At 35.4% G+C, this 16,619-nt stretch overlaps 4 protein-coding genes across 6 annotated transcripts; 3 read left to right on the top strand and 1 right to left on the bottom strand.

Annotated features, from left to right (window-relative positions):
* The first annotated feature begins 1,378 nt into the window (after nt 1-1,378).
* Nucleotides 1,379-2,802, top strand: LOC142532203 (uncharacterized). The gene is made up of 3 exons (XM_075638486.1): nt 1,379-1,901; nt 2,071-2,145; nt 2,273-2,802. The coding sequence occupies exons 1-3, from the start codon at nt 1,524-1,526 to the stop codon at nt 2,693-2,695; spliced, it is 876 nt and encodes a 291-aa protein (XP_075494601.1). The 5' UTR covers nt 1,379-1,523; the 3' UTR covers nt 2,696-2,802.
* Nucleotides 2,803-2,921: 119 nt separating this feature from the next.
* On the bottom strand, nt 2,922-5,725 carry LOC142532202 (tubulin beta-1 chain). The gene is made up of 3 exons (XM_075638485.1): nt 5,156-5,725; nt 3,916-4,185; nt 2,922-3,822 (listed from the first exon to the last, which is right to left on the bottom strand). Exons 1-3 carry the CDS (start codon nt 5,553-5,555, stop codon nt 3,143-3,145), a joined length of 1,350 nt encoding a protein of 449 aa, XP_075494600.1. The 5' UTR covers nt 5,556-5,725; the 3' UTR covers nt 2,922-3,142.
* Nucleotides 5,726-9,304: 3,579 nt separating this feature from the next.
* LOC142532912 (protein PSK SIMULATOR 2-like) lies at nt 9,305-14,370 on the top strand. Of its 3 annotated transcripts, none has more exons than XM_075639460.1 (13): nt 9,305-9,503; nt 9,713-10,011; nt 10,669-10,982; nt 11,141-11,233; nt 11,311-11,401; nt 11,704-11,797; nt 11,934-12,031; nt 12,233-12,302; nt 12,710-12,801; nt 12,897-13,013; nt 13,421-13,497; nt 13,646-13,690; nt 13,766-14,370. In XM_075639460.1, the coding sequence occupies exons 2-13, from the start codon at nt 9,745-9,747 to the stop codon at nt 14,244-14,246; spliced, it is 1,839 nt and encodes a 612-aa protein (XP_075495575.1). In that variant the 5' UTR covers nt 9,305-9,503; nt 9,713-9,744; the 3' UTR covers nt 14,247-14,370. The 3 variants fall into 3 exon arrangements, with proteins under 3 accessions (XP_075495575.1, XP_075495574.1, XP_075495576.1); XM_075639459.1 differs by having other exon boundaries at nt 12,698-12,801; XM_075639461.1 differs by having other exon boundaries at nt 9,326-9,503; nt 9,726-10,011; nt 12,698-12,801.
* Nucleotides 14,371-15,257: 887 nt separating this feature from the next.
* LOC142533183 (chaperone protein dnaJ 11, chloroplastic-like) lies at nt 15,258-16,090 on the top strand. Its single transcript, XM_075639850.1, has one exon. The coding sequence runs from the start codon at nt 15,356-15,358 to the stop codon at nt 15,803-15,805; it is 450 nt and encodes a 149-aa protein (XP_075495965.1). The 5' UTR covers nt 15,258-15,355; the 3' UTR covers nt 15,806-16,090.
* Nucleotides 16,091-16,619: the final 529 nt, after the last annotated feature.

Here is a 16,619-nt window from a genome sequence, read left to right as displayed (position 1 = left end):
TGAAATATTTATATCATTTATGATCTTTTATCTATGATTGATAAATTTTGAAATATTTATATTATTTGTATATGGCTGTATGTTGATGAATTTTGAAATATTTATTGTTTAGAATAATTTAGGTATTTTTTTTTAAAATTTTTGGCATGTTTTACTATTAACTCGCAACGAGTGGCGGGTTGGGATCAAGTATATAGCTTGTCTTTTTGGCTGTTCTAATTTTGTATTATATCATAAATGATTTTTTTGGTATGTTTTTATACCTAATGTTCATATGATCTAGCTTTAGCCCAAGCTGTTTATTGATCGTTTCAATTCGGTTAGTTCAATTTTATAATATTTTTGTTTGGTTATCAATTTAAGACAAAAGTATATATAACGTCATGATTAGATAATAAAAATCATCCATTCTAAAACATACCTTGAGCAAAAAGTAACGTCAGAATGCCTGGCTTTGAGTGGACTGCTTACGTAACCATTTTACATGAACCTTAATTCCTAAAATAGTAAATTGTAATGATTCACATATCATTACAATATGTTATTTTTTTTTAAAAAAAAATTGTTAATCCAAAGAAACGAAAACCATCCGATATTGTATGAATAAAAAACTCGATCAAACTTTACAATGAATATTCTCTTCTGTGTTATTAAATATCATAAAGTGAAATCAACCCAAACAAGTCAGCAATATTTCCGATGTTATCACAATAGCGCTCCGATGAATTAGGATTAAAATCCAACTAATAACAAATTTTTAGTACTCAACTCAAAAACCAGACAAATGGCATGACGAATTTGACAAATTTCATAAAGATTTCAATGACATTTTTTTGAAGAAAAAAATTTATCACAAAGACCTACAATGATAATTGTTCAAATTTATTAATCTATATAGAAAATATGAAGTAAGTTATCCTACTTTTTTTTATTTTTGTTTCACCTGTAGAATGTAATATGTGTCAGATTTAAAATTAGTTATTGAAAATATAAATTACTTTTAAATGTAATAAATTCATCATGAAATTTTTAAAAAAATTAAATGTAAAATAAATTTATGTTAGTTCTATGGACCCAAAATATAAAAGAATAGGTCTTTTGTGAGACGATCTCATGGATCTTTATCTGTGAGACGAGTCAATCCTACCGATATTCGCAATAAAAAGTAATACTATTAGTATAAAAAGTAATATTTTTTTATGGATGATCCAAATAAGATATTTGTTTCCTAAATACGACCCGTGAGACCGTCTTACACAAGTTTTTATCGAAATAAAAAAAAAGATGGCATAAAACCCTAGGTGACCCTCGATCTCTAGTTACTGGACACGTGGCACTAAGCCAGCTCCCCTTGATTATGAACCCCCCCTCCACTCCAAGTTTACTTTTTTCCCTTTCCTTCTCTCTCTGAATGCCCCATCGCCATTCTCCTTATCGCTAAGTTAATCAAATAATAATTTTGCAGTGTTTATTTGTTCGGCAAAAATGTAAGAATCAGATTTGAATAACAGAAGAATTAGAAGATGAAACTGTGCGGAAGTGAACAACACAGTTCTCTACTTGCTTCTGCAACCGAAGATGAATTGTTTGTCTCTCAGATTCTGATCGAACTCGTAAGTCTGTTCATGGTATCCGAATTGAAGACAAAATTCTTATGGGGTCGGAAGAAAAGAAGATCTAGCTTACCTGAGGCTTCATCGTATTCTCCCGAACAACCCACTTCGCGGTCAGCGTCGGTTCATAGCAAAGACAAAGAGGTAAAGGTGAGAACGCCTCAAGTTAAAGCGGAGGAGGAGTGTCCCGCCGCCAAATCCTCGAGTCCCACAACGCCGCTCTCTTTCTTTCCAAGTGAATCTGATGAAAAGTCCAAGTATTCTTCGAAGAAAAGTTCCAAGAAAAGGGTAAGTGTTTTCTTTTACTCGGAGGGGTTAGTAGTGAAAATCCGTTTGCTATGAAAAAAATCGTAGTTTTATTGAATATTTACCACATTAGCTTATCTTTTTTATGTACATTGTTTTTAATTCTACTTTGTTTTTTTGGGTACACTGCGGTCTTTTGCCAATTAAACAGGAGTTAGAAAAAGTGAGGAATTACTACAATGAGTTTAGGACTTACAATTCGGAGTTAAAAGCAGAGAAGCTTCAGGTACGAAAATTTCAGCCTTTGATACGGTGTGTGGCCCAAAATCGATCATTTAATCGTTATTTGATTTTTCCTTAGTAAAGATTACAGAATCCCGTTTTATTTGGTTACCATTTAAATCTTGTTACAGGTTCTTAAGACTTGCCCAAAAAAGGAAGACTCTCAATTGGAAACCATCGGATTTACGAATCTTGTAGTGGATCCAACCCAACATTATCGAATGACGATGTTGACTCGTCAACAGCCGTTCATCGCAGATCCGACTGCCCAGAAATTTCAGCATTCGTTTGGGCCAATTACAGCCCCCCAAATCGGCTCATTCTTTAATGGGCTTGAACTGGTCAACCATGTGGGCCCAGCTAAAATTCCAGATCTGAACCTGTCTGCCGAAGAGGCTTTTGGTGTGGATACATCTCAGCCTTTGGATGTGGACAGAGCACTTGCTGACAAACGGGCCAGATTTGCTGAGGCTAGGAGGATGAGAAGAGGAATAATCAAGATAAAGTCCATGAGGAGTGCTTGTGGTATAAAATTACCACGAATCAGATTTTGAGAAAAAAGGTCTATTTTGGTAATTGCATTCAACTTGTAACCGTATGTTTGGTGGGTCTTTTTGTTTTTTAAGAAAAGGTGGTCAGTTTGTGTTGGTTCTAGAATCTATTGTTGCTTGCTTAGTGAGCTTCAATTTAGGGAAGAATAGGCATCTTAATAAACACATTAATATCTTTTTACAGGATTCGTAAGTAAGTTTAAATTGGCAACATTTAGCGATATGATAGTTTTACTAGGCCCGGCAAAAGCCAAAACAGATTATTTCACAGAAATACCCATAACATCGATCGATACGAAAACAGTTGCAGAAAATCAAACATTACAACGAAAACCAGTATTCCAGAAGGTAGGCAACAAAGAAAATAAAACATGAAAAGAAAATTACATGACTTGAGTAGAGACAACACGTAAAAGCAGTTGTTTAAAGATTCCACATTTATAGACTTTTTCAGCCATCGTAATGGTCTGCCACAGCCTCATCATCAGTTTCTTCAATGTCCTCAGCTGTGGCATCTTGATACTGCTGGTATTCTGCTACCAGATCGTTCATATTGCTTTCAGCTTCGGTGAACTCCATTTCATCCATGCCTTCCCCGGTGTACCAGTGCAAGAAGGCCTTGCGGCGGAACATAGCTGTGAATTGCTCGCTCACTCTCCTGAACATTTCTTGAATCGACGTTGAATTTCCAATGAATGTGGATGCCATCTTAAGACCCGTGGGTGGAATGTCACAAACGCTTGACTTCACGTTGTTTGGGATCCACTCGACAAAGTATGAAGAGTTTTTGTTCTGGACGTTGAGCATTTGTTCATCCACCTCCTTGGTGCTCATTTTGCCTCGGAACATGGCAGAGGCTGTCAGGTAGCGTCCATGGCGTGGATCAGCAGCACACATCATGTTCTTTGAATCCCACATTTGTTGAGTCAGTTCTGGTACAGTTAGAGAGATGTATTGCTGCGACCCACGAGAGGTGAGTGGCGCGAATCCCACCATAAAGAAATGAAGACGTGGGAAAGGAATCAAGTTCACTGCCAGTTTTCTGAGGTCAGAGTTCAGCTGACCTGGGAATCGCAAACAACAGGTAACCCCACTCATAGTCGCGGAGATCAGATGGTTCAAATCGCCAACTGCCAAAAAACGATCAAAGCATCAGCTTACAGTTTGGCATAAAAAAAATTCAAGCCTGTATGCAATGTGGAAGTAAGTGAAAATTTGCCTACAGCTTGGAGTGCTGAGCTTCAAAGTCCTGAAACAAATGTCATAGAGCGCTTCATTGTCAAGTACCATGCACTCATCAGCATTCTCCACCAATTGATGCACTGAAAGCGTAGCATTATAGGGTTCCACGACAGTGTCAGAAACCTTTGGCGATGGGAAAACGGAGAAGGTGAGCATCATTCTGTCAGGATATTCCTCTCTGATCTTTGAAATTAAGAGGGTACCCATGCCAGAACCCGTGCCGCCACCAAGTGAATGGCACACCTGAAATCCTGGTCACGGAAAAGCAATAATGTATATTAGCAAATACTTTCTTCTTGCATAATATTTGCCACATAATAATGCACGAGGACAATATACAATTTCCCTAATTGAAACACCCACGAGCTTCTCAAGCAAAAAAATTTCAGATTTGCAAGCAAGATATACCACATCTTATCTAAATAAACAACGCCATAGTTATCATCACAAATAAAGCAAGCTACAATCATTTTCATTTTCAATAACTTTTAACTTCAAAATTTCTCACGTAAAGTTCCCTAAATTAAATTATTAATCAAATAATTCAGATACATCATGTCCCGCTAAGAAAAAAGGCCTCCGCTTGCATTACTTGTCAACTGTGTGATAACGTGTTTTAACATAAACTTCCAGAACAAATTTCAAAACGAGAAATGGGAATCGTGAAACCAGAATTTCAACCACCTTGACAACCTTTACATGCAAACATTTTATTAAAATCTCTGTTAATAAAACTATAGTAAGTTATAAAAGATCAACATACACCCAGAAAACTTTATATGATAAATCCAACCAATCAATTATCAGAATAAATCCAACCAATCAATTATCAGATTAAAAATGACAGACGTATGAGCTCAGATTTCCATGATAACAGATCCCATCATTCTGAACCATCAAAGTGAACCGGAGATCTGAAAATCACCAAAACACGGTTAAAGCATTATAATAATTTCAAACCTAAATGATATTTCCTTCAAGCTAACAGCACAATAAAAGCTCATAATGTCAATTACAAGATCTTGACGAATCAGTCGATGATCAATCTAAATACCAGACACACAACATCTGAAAACCACCAAACGATGAACGAAATCAAGACATACATTCAGCATTCTCATATAAAAAACATCACGAGTATAATATCCACCCCAATCCATTTATACAATATTGCATGATAATAAATAAAAATGAAGGACCGAACAGAGACGAGATTCCAACCTTGCAAGCAATCACAATTCTCTGCCTCTTTCCTGACAACATCCAGCACCGAATCAATCAGCTCCGCACCCTCTGTGTAGTGTCCCTTGGCCCAATTGTTCCCAGCGCCGGACTGCCCAAACACAAAATTGTCAGGACGAAAGATCTGGCCAAAGCGACTGGATCTGATAGAATCCATGGTCCCGGGCTCCAGATCCATCAACACCGCGCGCGGAACATACCTCCCACCGGACGCCTCGTTGAAATAGACATTGATTCTATCCAACTGGATGTCGGAGGAGGCTTCTCCCTTGGACTTTCCTGTCGGATCCACACCGTGCTCGTCGCAGATAACCTCCCAGAACTTAGAACCGATCTGGTTCCCACATTGGCCTCCCTGAATGTGCAGGATTTCTCTCATTTTCAGGGAACTTTTTTGGGGTGAGAAATATGGATGGTTATTGAATGAGACAGGGAGGAATTGGAGGAGTTATGGAAGTGGAAGAAGATATTTGAAGAGGCCCGTGACTCTCTCTCACTCTCTCTCTCTGTTAGAAGAGTGTTGGGTATCGAGCGGGTAACTTCGATGCTACGTGTGAGACACTGTCTCGTATCGTTTGAATGGACAATATTCACGTATATATAATTTTAAAAAAATTAGTAGATTTCGTGTATATGTGACTAGATTTGGGTCCTTGATTCTACGATGAAATATTGTCCAGGATGAAATCAACCATCGAGCGGAACTGCAGGGGATGGAAATGGAGAGGATTGATTTGTGTGGTGAAGATGAGACAAGGAAACGCCGGATGCGGGTCCCGCGTCCGGCTCGTGAGAGTCTAATTATTGGTTGGATTTGAGTCAAACCAAACAATTTTGGATTATTTGTTACTCCTTTTAAAAAAATTATTATTATTATATGATGAATCTGATTTGGTTTCTAAACAGGATTGATTTCACATCTGCTCCGTCTCTCTATTTTTCCCGATATATGTAACCTACCATATTTGTTTTGGAGTAAGTATCTTATAAAACGATATCATATATTTTTCTCGTGAAATAGATCAATTTTATTTATATTTATATAATAAAAATAATATTATATTATAAAAATAAAAATATGGAAACTCGAATTTATGAGACAACTCAAATAAATAGTATTGTGTGGCCATCGTCGAGGAGAACGGCGACACCATTACCTCCATCAATTATTAGATGTTCAAAGAGTACCGTAAATGGATACAAGAACAAGTTGTTTCAGCTAAATTCCGTGATAGTAGTTTTTTTTAGACGGTCTCAAGAATCTTTATCTGTGAGACGGGTCAATCTTATCGATATTCACAATAAAAAGTAATACTCTTAGCATAAAAAGTAATATTTTTTCATGAATGACGCAAATAATAGATCCGTCTCAAAAAATACGATCCGTGAGATCGTCTCACTTAAATTTTTACCATTTCGTGAATATTTCGGTTTAATAAATCTTTATTTACAGTTAGAATTCGAGATTGCATCTGTATTTAAACATATGGCTCGCCAAATTTTATGGTTTTGAAGCCTGGGTTTATTAACATAAAAAGCATAGTAGCTTGATAATAATAAAAAAATGACTTTAAAAATCACACCAAACATAGAATAATTATGATAATTTTATATTATTCTTCTTAATCCACCGTTATAACTTGGCGGTAGACACAATGCGCATTTAACTATCTTTTATTTATTTGTTTTAGTATTAATTGTTAATCGCATAAGTGTATCATCTTATTTTATCACTTTTTATTTGTTCTTTTAGTGACATATTTAGATTATAAAAATTAACATGACCAAAAAATAAATCAAACTCAATTTTGTTATTGTACGTAACACAAGTTAAAAACAAAAACAAAAACAAAAAAACCAATCAAAAGAAAACTTGAGTATTTAGTTATTTCATCTTCGAAATGGTCGTATAATTAAAATAGATTACTTTTCCTGGTTTTATTTAAGGAACTTTCCTAAAAAATTAAATTAGAGAGGTTAGCTCTGTTTCACGAGAAATTCAATAATTGTAAAAATCAATAATCTGAATTTAATCAGTGTATATTGTATGATTATGAAATAGGAACTTAACGTAAATCAAAAGATGTCTGATAATATTGTAGAGCACGAGATGACAAATCCCAATATTTAACCGGCTTATAAATTTGATAACATTAGTCTTAAAATCTCAAAAAAAAATTAAAATTTATTTGATAATTATTATTTTAAACAATGTTGAGGTTAGAAAAAAAAAATTTAGAATATGTATTTTGTGATACTATCTCATGAATCAATTTATGTGAGATGAGTCAACTTAATATATGCATTCAGTAAAAAGTAATATTTTTTTTTACATAAAATATAATAATTTTTAATGTGTTGGGTCGAGTCGAAAACTCGTTTCACAAAATTAATTCATGGAATCTTCTCGTAATTTTTTCTTGTGAAATTTGATATATTATAAAGGCTTCGAACAAGTTTATGTCAGACGTGTCGTTCAAACCTCATTTTACATAATCTTTATTTCAAACTTGTTGGTAATTGATGTCCTGGAAGAGCCTCTATTATCATTGGACTTGTGGAGGAAGGGAAGACCCCAGAGCTTGTCCTGAGAAGTCAAGAGGAGATCGGGTGAAAGTCAACCAAGGTAAAGAAAGAGTAATATACTTAAATATCGGGCATGCGGCAACCCGATAAGCATATCAGAGCACTATGGATGCACACAAGTATGTGTTCATATTTTTGGCCGAGCAAGACAAGGTTGAATGATACTTATCTGGTCAAGCGCTACAATCGAGATCATCTTTTCCCCTACAAATACTCTAGTTTGCTCACTCATTTGGGACATGAAATATTGCATTATAATTCATTCAATAAATTATCTCTCTGCTTACCCTGCTCTTTACTAACTTAAACTTTGGAGTGAAACTGATATTTTTTCTTGTTGAGTGTGTGCAGATCATCTGACTCGAGCTCATCATATCCGATCAAGAGTGCACACAATATAGACCAAATCAGGCCACCCGAGCTCATTCTACTAAGTCCAGAATACTCGCAGGCTAGGCCATGTCATTGAGCTCATCCTACCCAATTCAAAGTATTCACATTATAGGTCAGGTCATGCCAATCGACCTCATCCTATCTTGTGAAGAATACTCACGCTGCATGACAGGTTTTAATAGTAACATATTGTCTTAATAGTAATTTTTTTTCTCTCACTGTTTTATTCTCTAATCCACAAGGAATAAAAACTACGGCATATATATTTGATAGCAACAATTTTTTTTTTTGTAATTCTTTTTAAATAATGTATTCTTAAAGAATTAAAACTAAAATATATAAAACCTAACAAGCGCAAATTCCAATAATATCAAAAATATCATTATTTGAAAAAAAACAATATGCATTATTTTCATCTATTTAGAACATGTTATAAATATGTTATATTCAATTTTCTGCCCAAATCTCAATTTTCAATATTTTCATATATTTAGAACTGGTAAATTCCAAAGTCTAATAGTGCTATATAGCTAAAAAAAAGAGTATTAAATGGTGGATGATCAATGGTTAATCTATATTATATTATGTTATAATTAAATAAGATATAGAAAATTTTATAATAATAAGTTTTTTTATACGTAAAATACAGCAATTTTTATTTCTTATGTTTTTATGATAAAGTAAGACTTGAAATAGAAGCTAAAATATAAAAATTGAGAACAAAAATTGCTTTAATATTTATTTTACTCAAAATGACTTGTATGCAAAATTCTATTTTACCCAACACCAATCTTATGTAAAACCAGTCACTTTAAAAAAGATATCAAAAAATAGTACATTTAATATTTACGTATTTAATATTTTAAAATTGCAACAAATAAATTTTTTTTTAACCAAATAAGTTCATCTAGTACAGACAAAAATATAACAAGTTTTATTAATTATGATTTTTTTTTTTAAAAAGTGGCCAACCAAAATCAATTGTGGTTTTTTAATGGGCAAAATTAATATATTATTAACACAATCAAAACAGGAAGGGCAGAATAGTCAATTGGTCGACGCCGGCGCGGACTGACTCCGTGGCTTCACCGACTATTTAGATATTTTATTTATTTATAATTTATGATTAAAACTATAATTAATAAAAAAGTTGAAGAAAAAAGTCAAAAATTTACCACTGCAGAGTCGTGTTAATTTTCCTGGGAATCCTTACCCCTTTAATTAAAATTCTATCAAATCTTTTCCTAGCCGAGTGTCTCACCAATTTGCTGTTCTTAGTATTCGTTTCCAATTGCCGATTAAACACTCTAATCCCGTTTACCCACTTTCCAGGATCTTCTTCAAACAGGTATGATCATTGATTCGAAGTTTTTTTAATACAGATTTGAATGTTTTTATGTTTCTTTTACAGATCTTAAGTTAAAGTGAGCGAAACTGTGATTAGGCGTAGCTGCTGCTTGAGGGATTTTTCGTTTTCGCCTTTGCTATCATTCATTATTGGGAATTGAGAACTAATGAGTTTCTGGGTTTTTTTGGTTGCTTGTTTTGAATTTGAAGTTTATGTGAATAGCTGTGGATTTGCGTTCACAATGGGAGCGGTTTGTTCTGGAGGAACTGCCAAGATAAGTTGGAAATCGAGAGAGGTTGAGCACGAGAAGAGTTCAAGGTTTTCAGGGAGGTTGAAATCAATCGGAAGTTTTGGGAAGCAAAAGGATTCTGATGATTCTTATGCTTATTCTGATGAAATTGATGTTTGCGAGAAGGCCCCCAGAAATTTCTACGATTCCAGTGAGCTACACTTGTCGATTTCATGCGAATTGAAGCCATCTACCCCAGCCAGAACACCAGCAAACAAGGTATCTATCTTGAGAATATAAACAGGCATTCAATTTTATGGTAATCGTGTGTGTGCTTATAATTATTATTGGTGGTGGTTTATTGGAATGTAGGACATAATTGAGTGATAGAGAAGTTAGATTTGGTATAAAAGAATAGATAGATGGAAACTGAAAGTCGTGGATATTTGCTGGATGTGTTGAGAATTGTGGGATATAATGAATTAGCTGGAGCATGAGCAAAAATGGAATAGGTGATCAAATTATAGTTGTTTTGAAGGGGCTGAACTGAAAACTGTACTTAATGTGAATTAAGGTTACACCAATTGCTTTCAGTAATCCTATTACAGATACATACGATGGCTAGAACTTTTACACGAACAATTTGCTTGATTCTCTTCGCTGCACTTGCAGAGTGATCACGCGTTGACAAAATTAGGTACAAATGATTGGAATTAGAGGTGTCATTACTTTCTATTTTGTGCTTTTATTGCCCAAACAACATTTTAGCAGTTCAGTGAGCTTCGGACTCAGGAATGGCTGCATGTTTCTATCCTGATTAAATAATCCATGATTTGCTAACAGTCTGTTTTGGTGGAATGTTAGTGCCACACATCTGAATATTGTTTCGTTTTCTGGTTGAAAGAACAGAATAATACTAACTATTTTGTATGACAGCAACCCTCATTTCTTGGAAAGGTGGGCATAGTTGGCCTAGAGAAGGCGGTGGAAGTTCTAGACACTCTAGGCAGCAGCATGACAAATTTGAACTCCGGTGGATTTACCACAGGCGTGGCTTCTCGGGGAAATAAAATATCTATACTTGCTTTTGAAGTTGCAAATACCATAGCTAAAGGTTCAAACTTGCTGCTGTCACTGTCTGAAAACAATATCCAGTGTCTGAAAAAAGAAATAATACATTCAGAAGGGGTTCAAAAGCTGATTTCCACTGACATGAATGAACTCCTCAGAATTGTGGCTGCTGACAAAAGGTACTTCACTGTTCTTATAATATTGCCTGCTCTTGTTGAAAACCTCCCGTCTTTCCACTCCTGTTCCTGCTCCATTTCATGCTTAGTTAGTTATTGCTCCATGGAAGATATTTTTTTGTTATTTTTCTTTTGTTGATTTATTGTGTTTAATCATGCAGGGAGGAATTTGGTGTCTTTTCTCGTGAAGTAATCAGGTTTGGGAATATGTGTAAAGATCCTCAGTGGCACAACCTGGACAGATTTTTTTCAAAGTAAATGAACTTTACTTTGTATGCTTTGAAATTCATTTCTGTCTGAAGCTGAAAGATAACACATCTCATCTTTTTAGGTCGGATTCAGATCCTGACATTCATAAACAACCAAGAGAAGAGGTGGAAATGACTATGCAAGAACTCACCACTCTGGCTCAGCATACATCTGTAATTGCAATGCTGATTTATTAGCTCTTAGAATTGTTCCCAGTCTTTCTTAGCAAATGTGTTGGAGAATTTATTTTTTAAAGACCAGTTGGTTGATGTTAACAAAACATTACTCTCCTAGTAGTCAGACATTACTTTTCATGGATTAGATGATAAAACTCACATTTATAGTCGGTAAAACAAAATAGACTCACCATTGCAATGTTATAATTCTGTTGGCGTCTTTTGATTATTATATTTACAATGTGTGAAATCTCTAGCTTGTCTCGATGATGAGAGACTTAATATTGCTGCATCTGCAGGAATTATATCATGAGTTCCATGCTTTGGACAGATTTGAACAAGATTATCAGCAAAAGCTAGGGGAAGCAGATTCATTAAACCTCCCTCGAAAAGGTTGTACACGATGTTTTTTCATTTGAACTTTGAAGAGCTGCTTTTAGTCCAGCTTTCTCTATTTGGAAGGGGAGTTGGAAGGTTGGTGGGTGGTGTAAACTCTTAATTGACAAATTACTTTAATTTGGTATTGTAGGGGAGAGTCTCACAATGTTACACACGGAGCTGAAAAATCAAAGAAAAATTGTAAGAAGCTTGAAAAAGAAATCTCTTTGGTCTAAAAGCTTGGAGCAGGTGCTTAAATTGTTCGATGTTCTAGCATTCAACGATACAATATTGCAACAAGGAGACTAGTTTTTTATTATCTCTCTATATTGCTATCTATATATATTTACTTCACGCAGTTTTCTTTCAATTCATCATTCTATCAAGATATATTGCAGTGGTGATTACCATCAGTAAATACAATGCACATTGATATTTCGCTACATGTAGGTTGTGGAGAAGCTTGTTGATATTGTTACTTTCATTCATCAAGAAATTGCCATGATGTTTGGAGATAATGGTATACATGCTTTGTATAGTGGCTTTCTCTTTCTCTCTTTCTTTTCGTTTTATAGGGGGAGTGGAGACAATAATTAAATAGGTTCAGCTTCTGGCAAATAGCTATGACTATTTTTTGCTTTTCAGTTTTACCTGTGCCTCTCATCTATTTTAACTTTGTTCAAATTTCCAGATCGTCGGTTTGGTTGTATATTTACTGTACACTTTCATTTTCTTGTCGTTGATTGTTCCTTGTCCCCAATAGAGTCAACAGTTGATCTAAGGAACTGGTAATTTAGTAGCAGTACACGACGGATGTTATCTCTTTGTTTCTTGACATGTTCATTCTATCTTCTCTTTATGTTAGAATTGCGTTCAAGATGTGTAGTTCTTTCTAATCATTGCATCACATGGCAGGGCTGCCGTCAGTTGGCAAGGTTTCAACAAGTAAAACAGAAAGGCTTGGCGTCGCGGGTCTTGCTTTGCATTATGCTAACATAATTACTCAAATTGATAATATCGTGAGTTTATTTTGTGTTAACATTTCTTTGATAAGAGTTATAGATTTCTTGGTACTCACTAATAATTTAAATTGATGAACTCAACTTCATTCAAGGCATCACGCCCTACCTCTCTTCCTCCAAATATGAGAGATACATTGTACAATGGGTTACCACCAACTGTCAAGGCTGCTCTTCGATCAAGAATACCGATGTTTGATGCTCACGAGCAGGTATTGTTTCCGAGCTATTCTTCTTACTGCCTATTCCTTTTCTTTATGGCTGGATTGGATCTGTGATTCAGTGTGGATGTAGGTGATTTTGTATTCAAAATTAGTAGAAAGCCACAGTCATGATCAAGTCATGTTTATTTCCTTCTAATAAGTTTGTCGGTCAATTTGTTTTCATAAATACATTGGTTTCAAAAATTGAAATTTATTCATGCATGTGCAAAAAGCGACATCGTGGACTTGAATTTTCTCATGTTGATCTATGAAGTCTCTTCTCCTGAGTTTAATACCCATGTGCTGGTTTCTGTCTCTTTGGTACCATTTGTATTTTAATTTTGTTGTTCTCTTCTATCATCTGTTTATGGACCTTTCGGGTCTCTGGATCTAGCTTCTTATTGTGCTTTTTGCAGCTCACATCTCCTCAAATCAAAGCTGAGATGGAGAAAACGCTTCAGTGGCTTGTTCCCATAGCAACAGATACTACCAAGTACGATAACTTCATTTTTAACTAAACTAATAATTTGTTGGTTATTTTGTATCTCTTCGATTTTTCATTGTCACTGATCTCAACCTTTAAGTATAGCATTCTAATGAACTAACGCCATTCTTTTTCCATCTGTACTGACTCGAATCAGAGCACATCAAGGCTTCGGATGGGTTGGAGAGTGGGCCAACACAGGGTCGGTCTGAATTTTCTCCGCTGTTAAATCTTCATATGCCATGGAAACTTATTGTATTCTCTCCCTTTCTTACAGTAATGAATTTGGCAAGAAAACAAGTCCGCCGACGAACCTGATTCGCTTACAGACGCTCTACCATGCTGACAAGCGTAAAGTTGAGGCTTGCATTCTTGAGCTAATAACTTGGCTCCATCGTCTAGTCAACCTTGTAAGATACAGAGATAATGGACTTAAATCCCTGCCAGTACGTTCTCCAACTCGTAAAGGTCTGATTATGAATATCGAATCCTTGAGCCAGAATGCTGCAATTTACAAAGGCAACCTTTCTTCCGAGGATAGAAATCTCTTGGAAGAGGTCATGAAACCAAGGAAATTGGTTCACGGACTGAGCAAAAGCCAGGAATTTGTGATAGTAAAGAATAAGAAGAGTAAGGGTTGGGCTTCAAGGAGCATGGGTAGCTCTCCTCGAAGAGGACTGAAACATCAAAAATCAGATGTTTTGGATATATTAGACGGGTTAGATTCATCATTTTCTGTTCTTAGAGAAGGATATTAGATGAAAAAGCATTCATTCTTTTATGTTGTTTATAGCCTCATTGTGGGTAGTATTGTAATAACGTGGCTATCCTATCACAAAATTTTGTGCTAAGAAGATCTTGGTGCGGATTCTGGTTTGATCATTGGGAAGTATTTTTTACTCGAGCTGCACAATTTCTCCGTTCTGTATTACAGTTGGTTACCTCGCCTCGATGTCTAAATTTATCGATGCATATAAATCAATTCGAGTGAGTCTTGTGTGCTGAATAATTTCAAATATTCTAGCTATCTTGAATACCAGGCTTGGGGGCTGGACACCCATCTCGCATAATTTGTTGCGAGCATTTACTGCTCATCACATCCCCTTTAAACTTGCCTGAAGGATCATGATTTATTACACAGTTGAACATCTATTTAAATATGACGTGCTTTGAGAATAAATATGAAGATCGTTAACACGCATCACATTTGATTACATTCACCATTCTTCTCCCATTCTCCCATTTATTATTTGTTGGTATTAAATTTAATATTTTGACACCGTCAAGTAGTTATGCGTTTGTTATTTGTTCGATGATTAATAAGGTGATTAGATGTAAGATGAAAACAAGTTGCCCACGCTATTAATGCACATGGGATGTCGGAGAACCCTCTGCAGAATGGCAGTTTTGACTTTTATAAATTAATATAATATATATATATACGTGGATCGATTATTTCATAAGTTGGACTTTAATCAAATCCAAGAGTCATTTCTGAATTATGAATTGATTTAATAGGCTACAGTTCCATAATTTACGTGACTGACTTACACAAACAATTCCTTAAAGGGTTAAAAAAGTCCACCGTCAATTGCCAGTTCAGCTCCCAAAACAAGGGGCACAAACCGATACATTGTTTTATATTCCATTGATAATAATTATAAGATTATTAAAATAGATTAATAGATAATGATGTATAAAAGACAAAGGAAATTATTATTTTATTTATATTATTAAACCTTAAAGAAGAGACATGTGGATAAGCCTTTTTCTGACACGGACCGCCCTTGCTTCCCGCTCTATAAAACATAATCCTTTTTCCCTTCAATTCTTCACACATAAAACAATTCGATACACAAATTTTGTAATGGCTTCCATATCATTGTCACCACCGAATCAAATCATCACCCTCCGATTCTCCGCCGTCCCTTCTCCACATTCTCCGACGAATATCTGCTTCCGCCACCCGCTACGTATCTCCGCCGGTTACGCCACAGCTGAGAGGGCTAACGGAACATTTCTGCAGGCTGGTTCACTGTACGACGTCCTGGGAATTCATTCCGGGGCCTCGTGTCAAGAGATCAAGTCCGCGTATAGAAAACTGGCCAGACTCTTGCATCCGGACGTCTCATCCAATTCCAAAGGCGGAGGAGCTACCGACGAGTTTATGAGACTGCACGCGGCGTATGCTACTCTTTCCGACCCCGAGAAACGCGCGAAGTACGACGTGACAATTTCCAGGCGACGGCGGAGGGAGGAGGGCTTGGCGGCGAGTTCAGGGCGGAGGCGGACTTGGGAAACTGATCAGTGCTGGTAGCTGAATGACTGACTGCTTTAGCCCTTTGATTTCATAAAAAGCTTTTCATTTTAATGAAGTCTCCCATACATTATTTCGGCTGACTTTTGTTCAATTTTCTCATGTAAACCAAGTTTTTTACTGTTGACCACAATTTTTTTAAATATTTAATGCTGTCGAATATTTCAGGTTTTGTTCCGTTGAAAATAAAATAAGATTTAAATCTGCAAAAACCCTGAAAATAAAATCAAATGTGGTATCTTGACTTCTTTCGTGGGCTTTGGTCAATATCATGTAGGCCCAAACTAATACCGGCTTAAAAATAAGGCCGACAAATAACATGATCAGGCTTTTGACATATGACAGCTAATCAAGCCCATGGTTCGTTGGCTTGGGGTGGGCCCGCTTCATTAAACAAGGAAAAGTTACATGTTCTTTTTTCACAATAAAATTATCTAATAAAATGTAGTTGAAAAAACTTAAAACAATAATGTACCATTTGTTGTTAGAGTAGATATCTTATGAGACGGTCTCACGAATCTTTATATGTGAGATGGGTCAACTCTATCGATATTCACAATAAAAAGTAATACTATTTCATAAAAAATAATATTTTTTCATGGACGACCCAAATAAGAGATATGTCTCATAAAATACGACCCGTGATACCGTCTAACACAAGTTTTTGTCTTGTTTTGTTAGCGATGAGTCATGAGATAAGTGAGATAAAATAAAGATAAATGATGTATACATATGAATAATATAATTAAATACTTTTCGCATGATTAATTTACTTAGTATTTTATAATGATTACTTGTATAATATAAATCTAAA

This window comes from Primulina tabacum, chromosome 18, assembly GCF_025594145.1.
Source record: "Primulina tabacum isolate GXHZ01 chromosome 18, ASM2559414v2, whole genome shotgun sequence".
Taxonomy (NCBI): Eukaryota; Viridiplantae; Streptophyta; class Magnoliopsida; order Lamiales; family Gesneriaceae; genus Primulina; species Primulina tabacum.
This window is presented reverse-complemented; position numbering and strand designations above follow the sequence as displayed.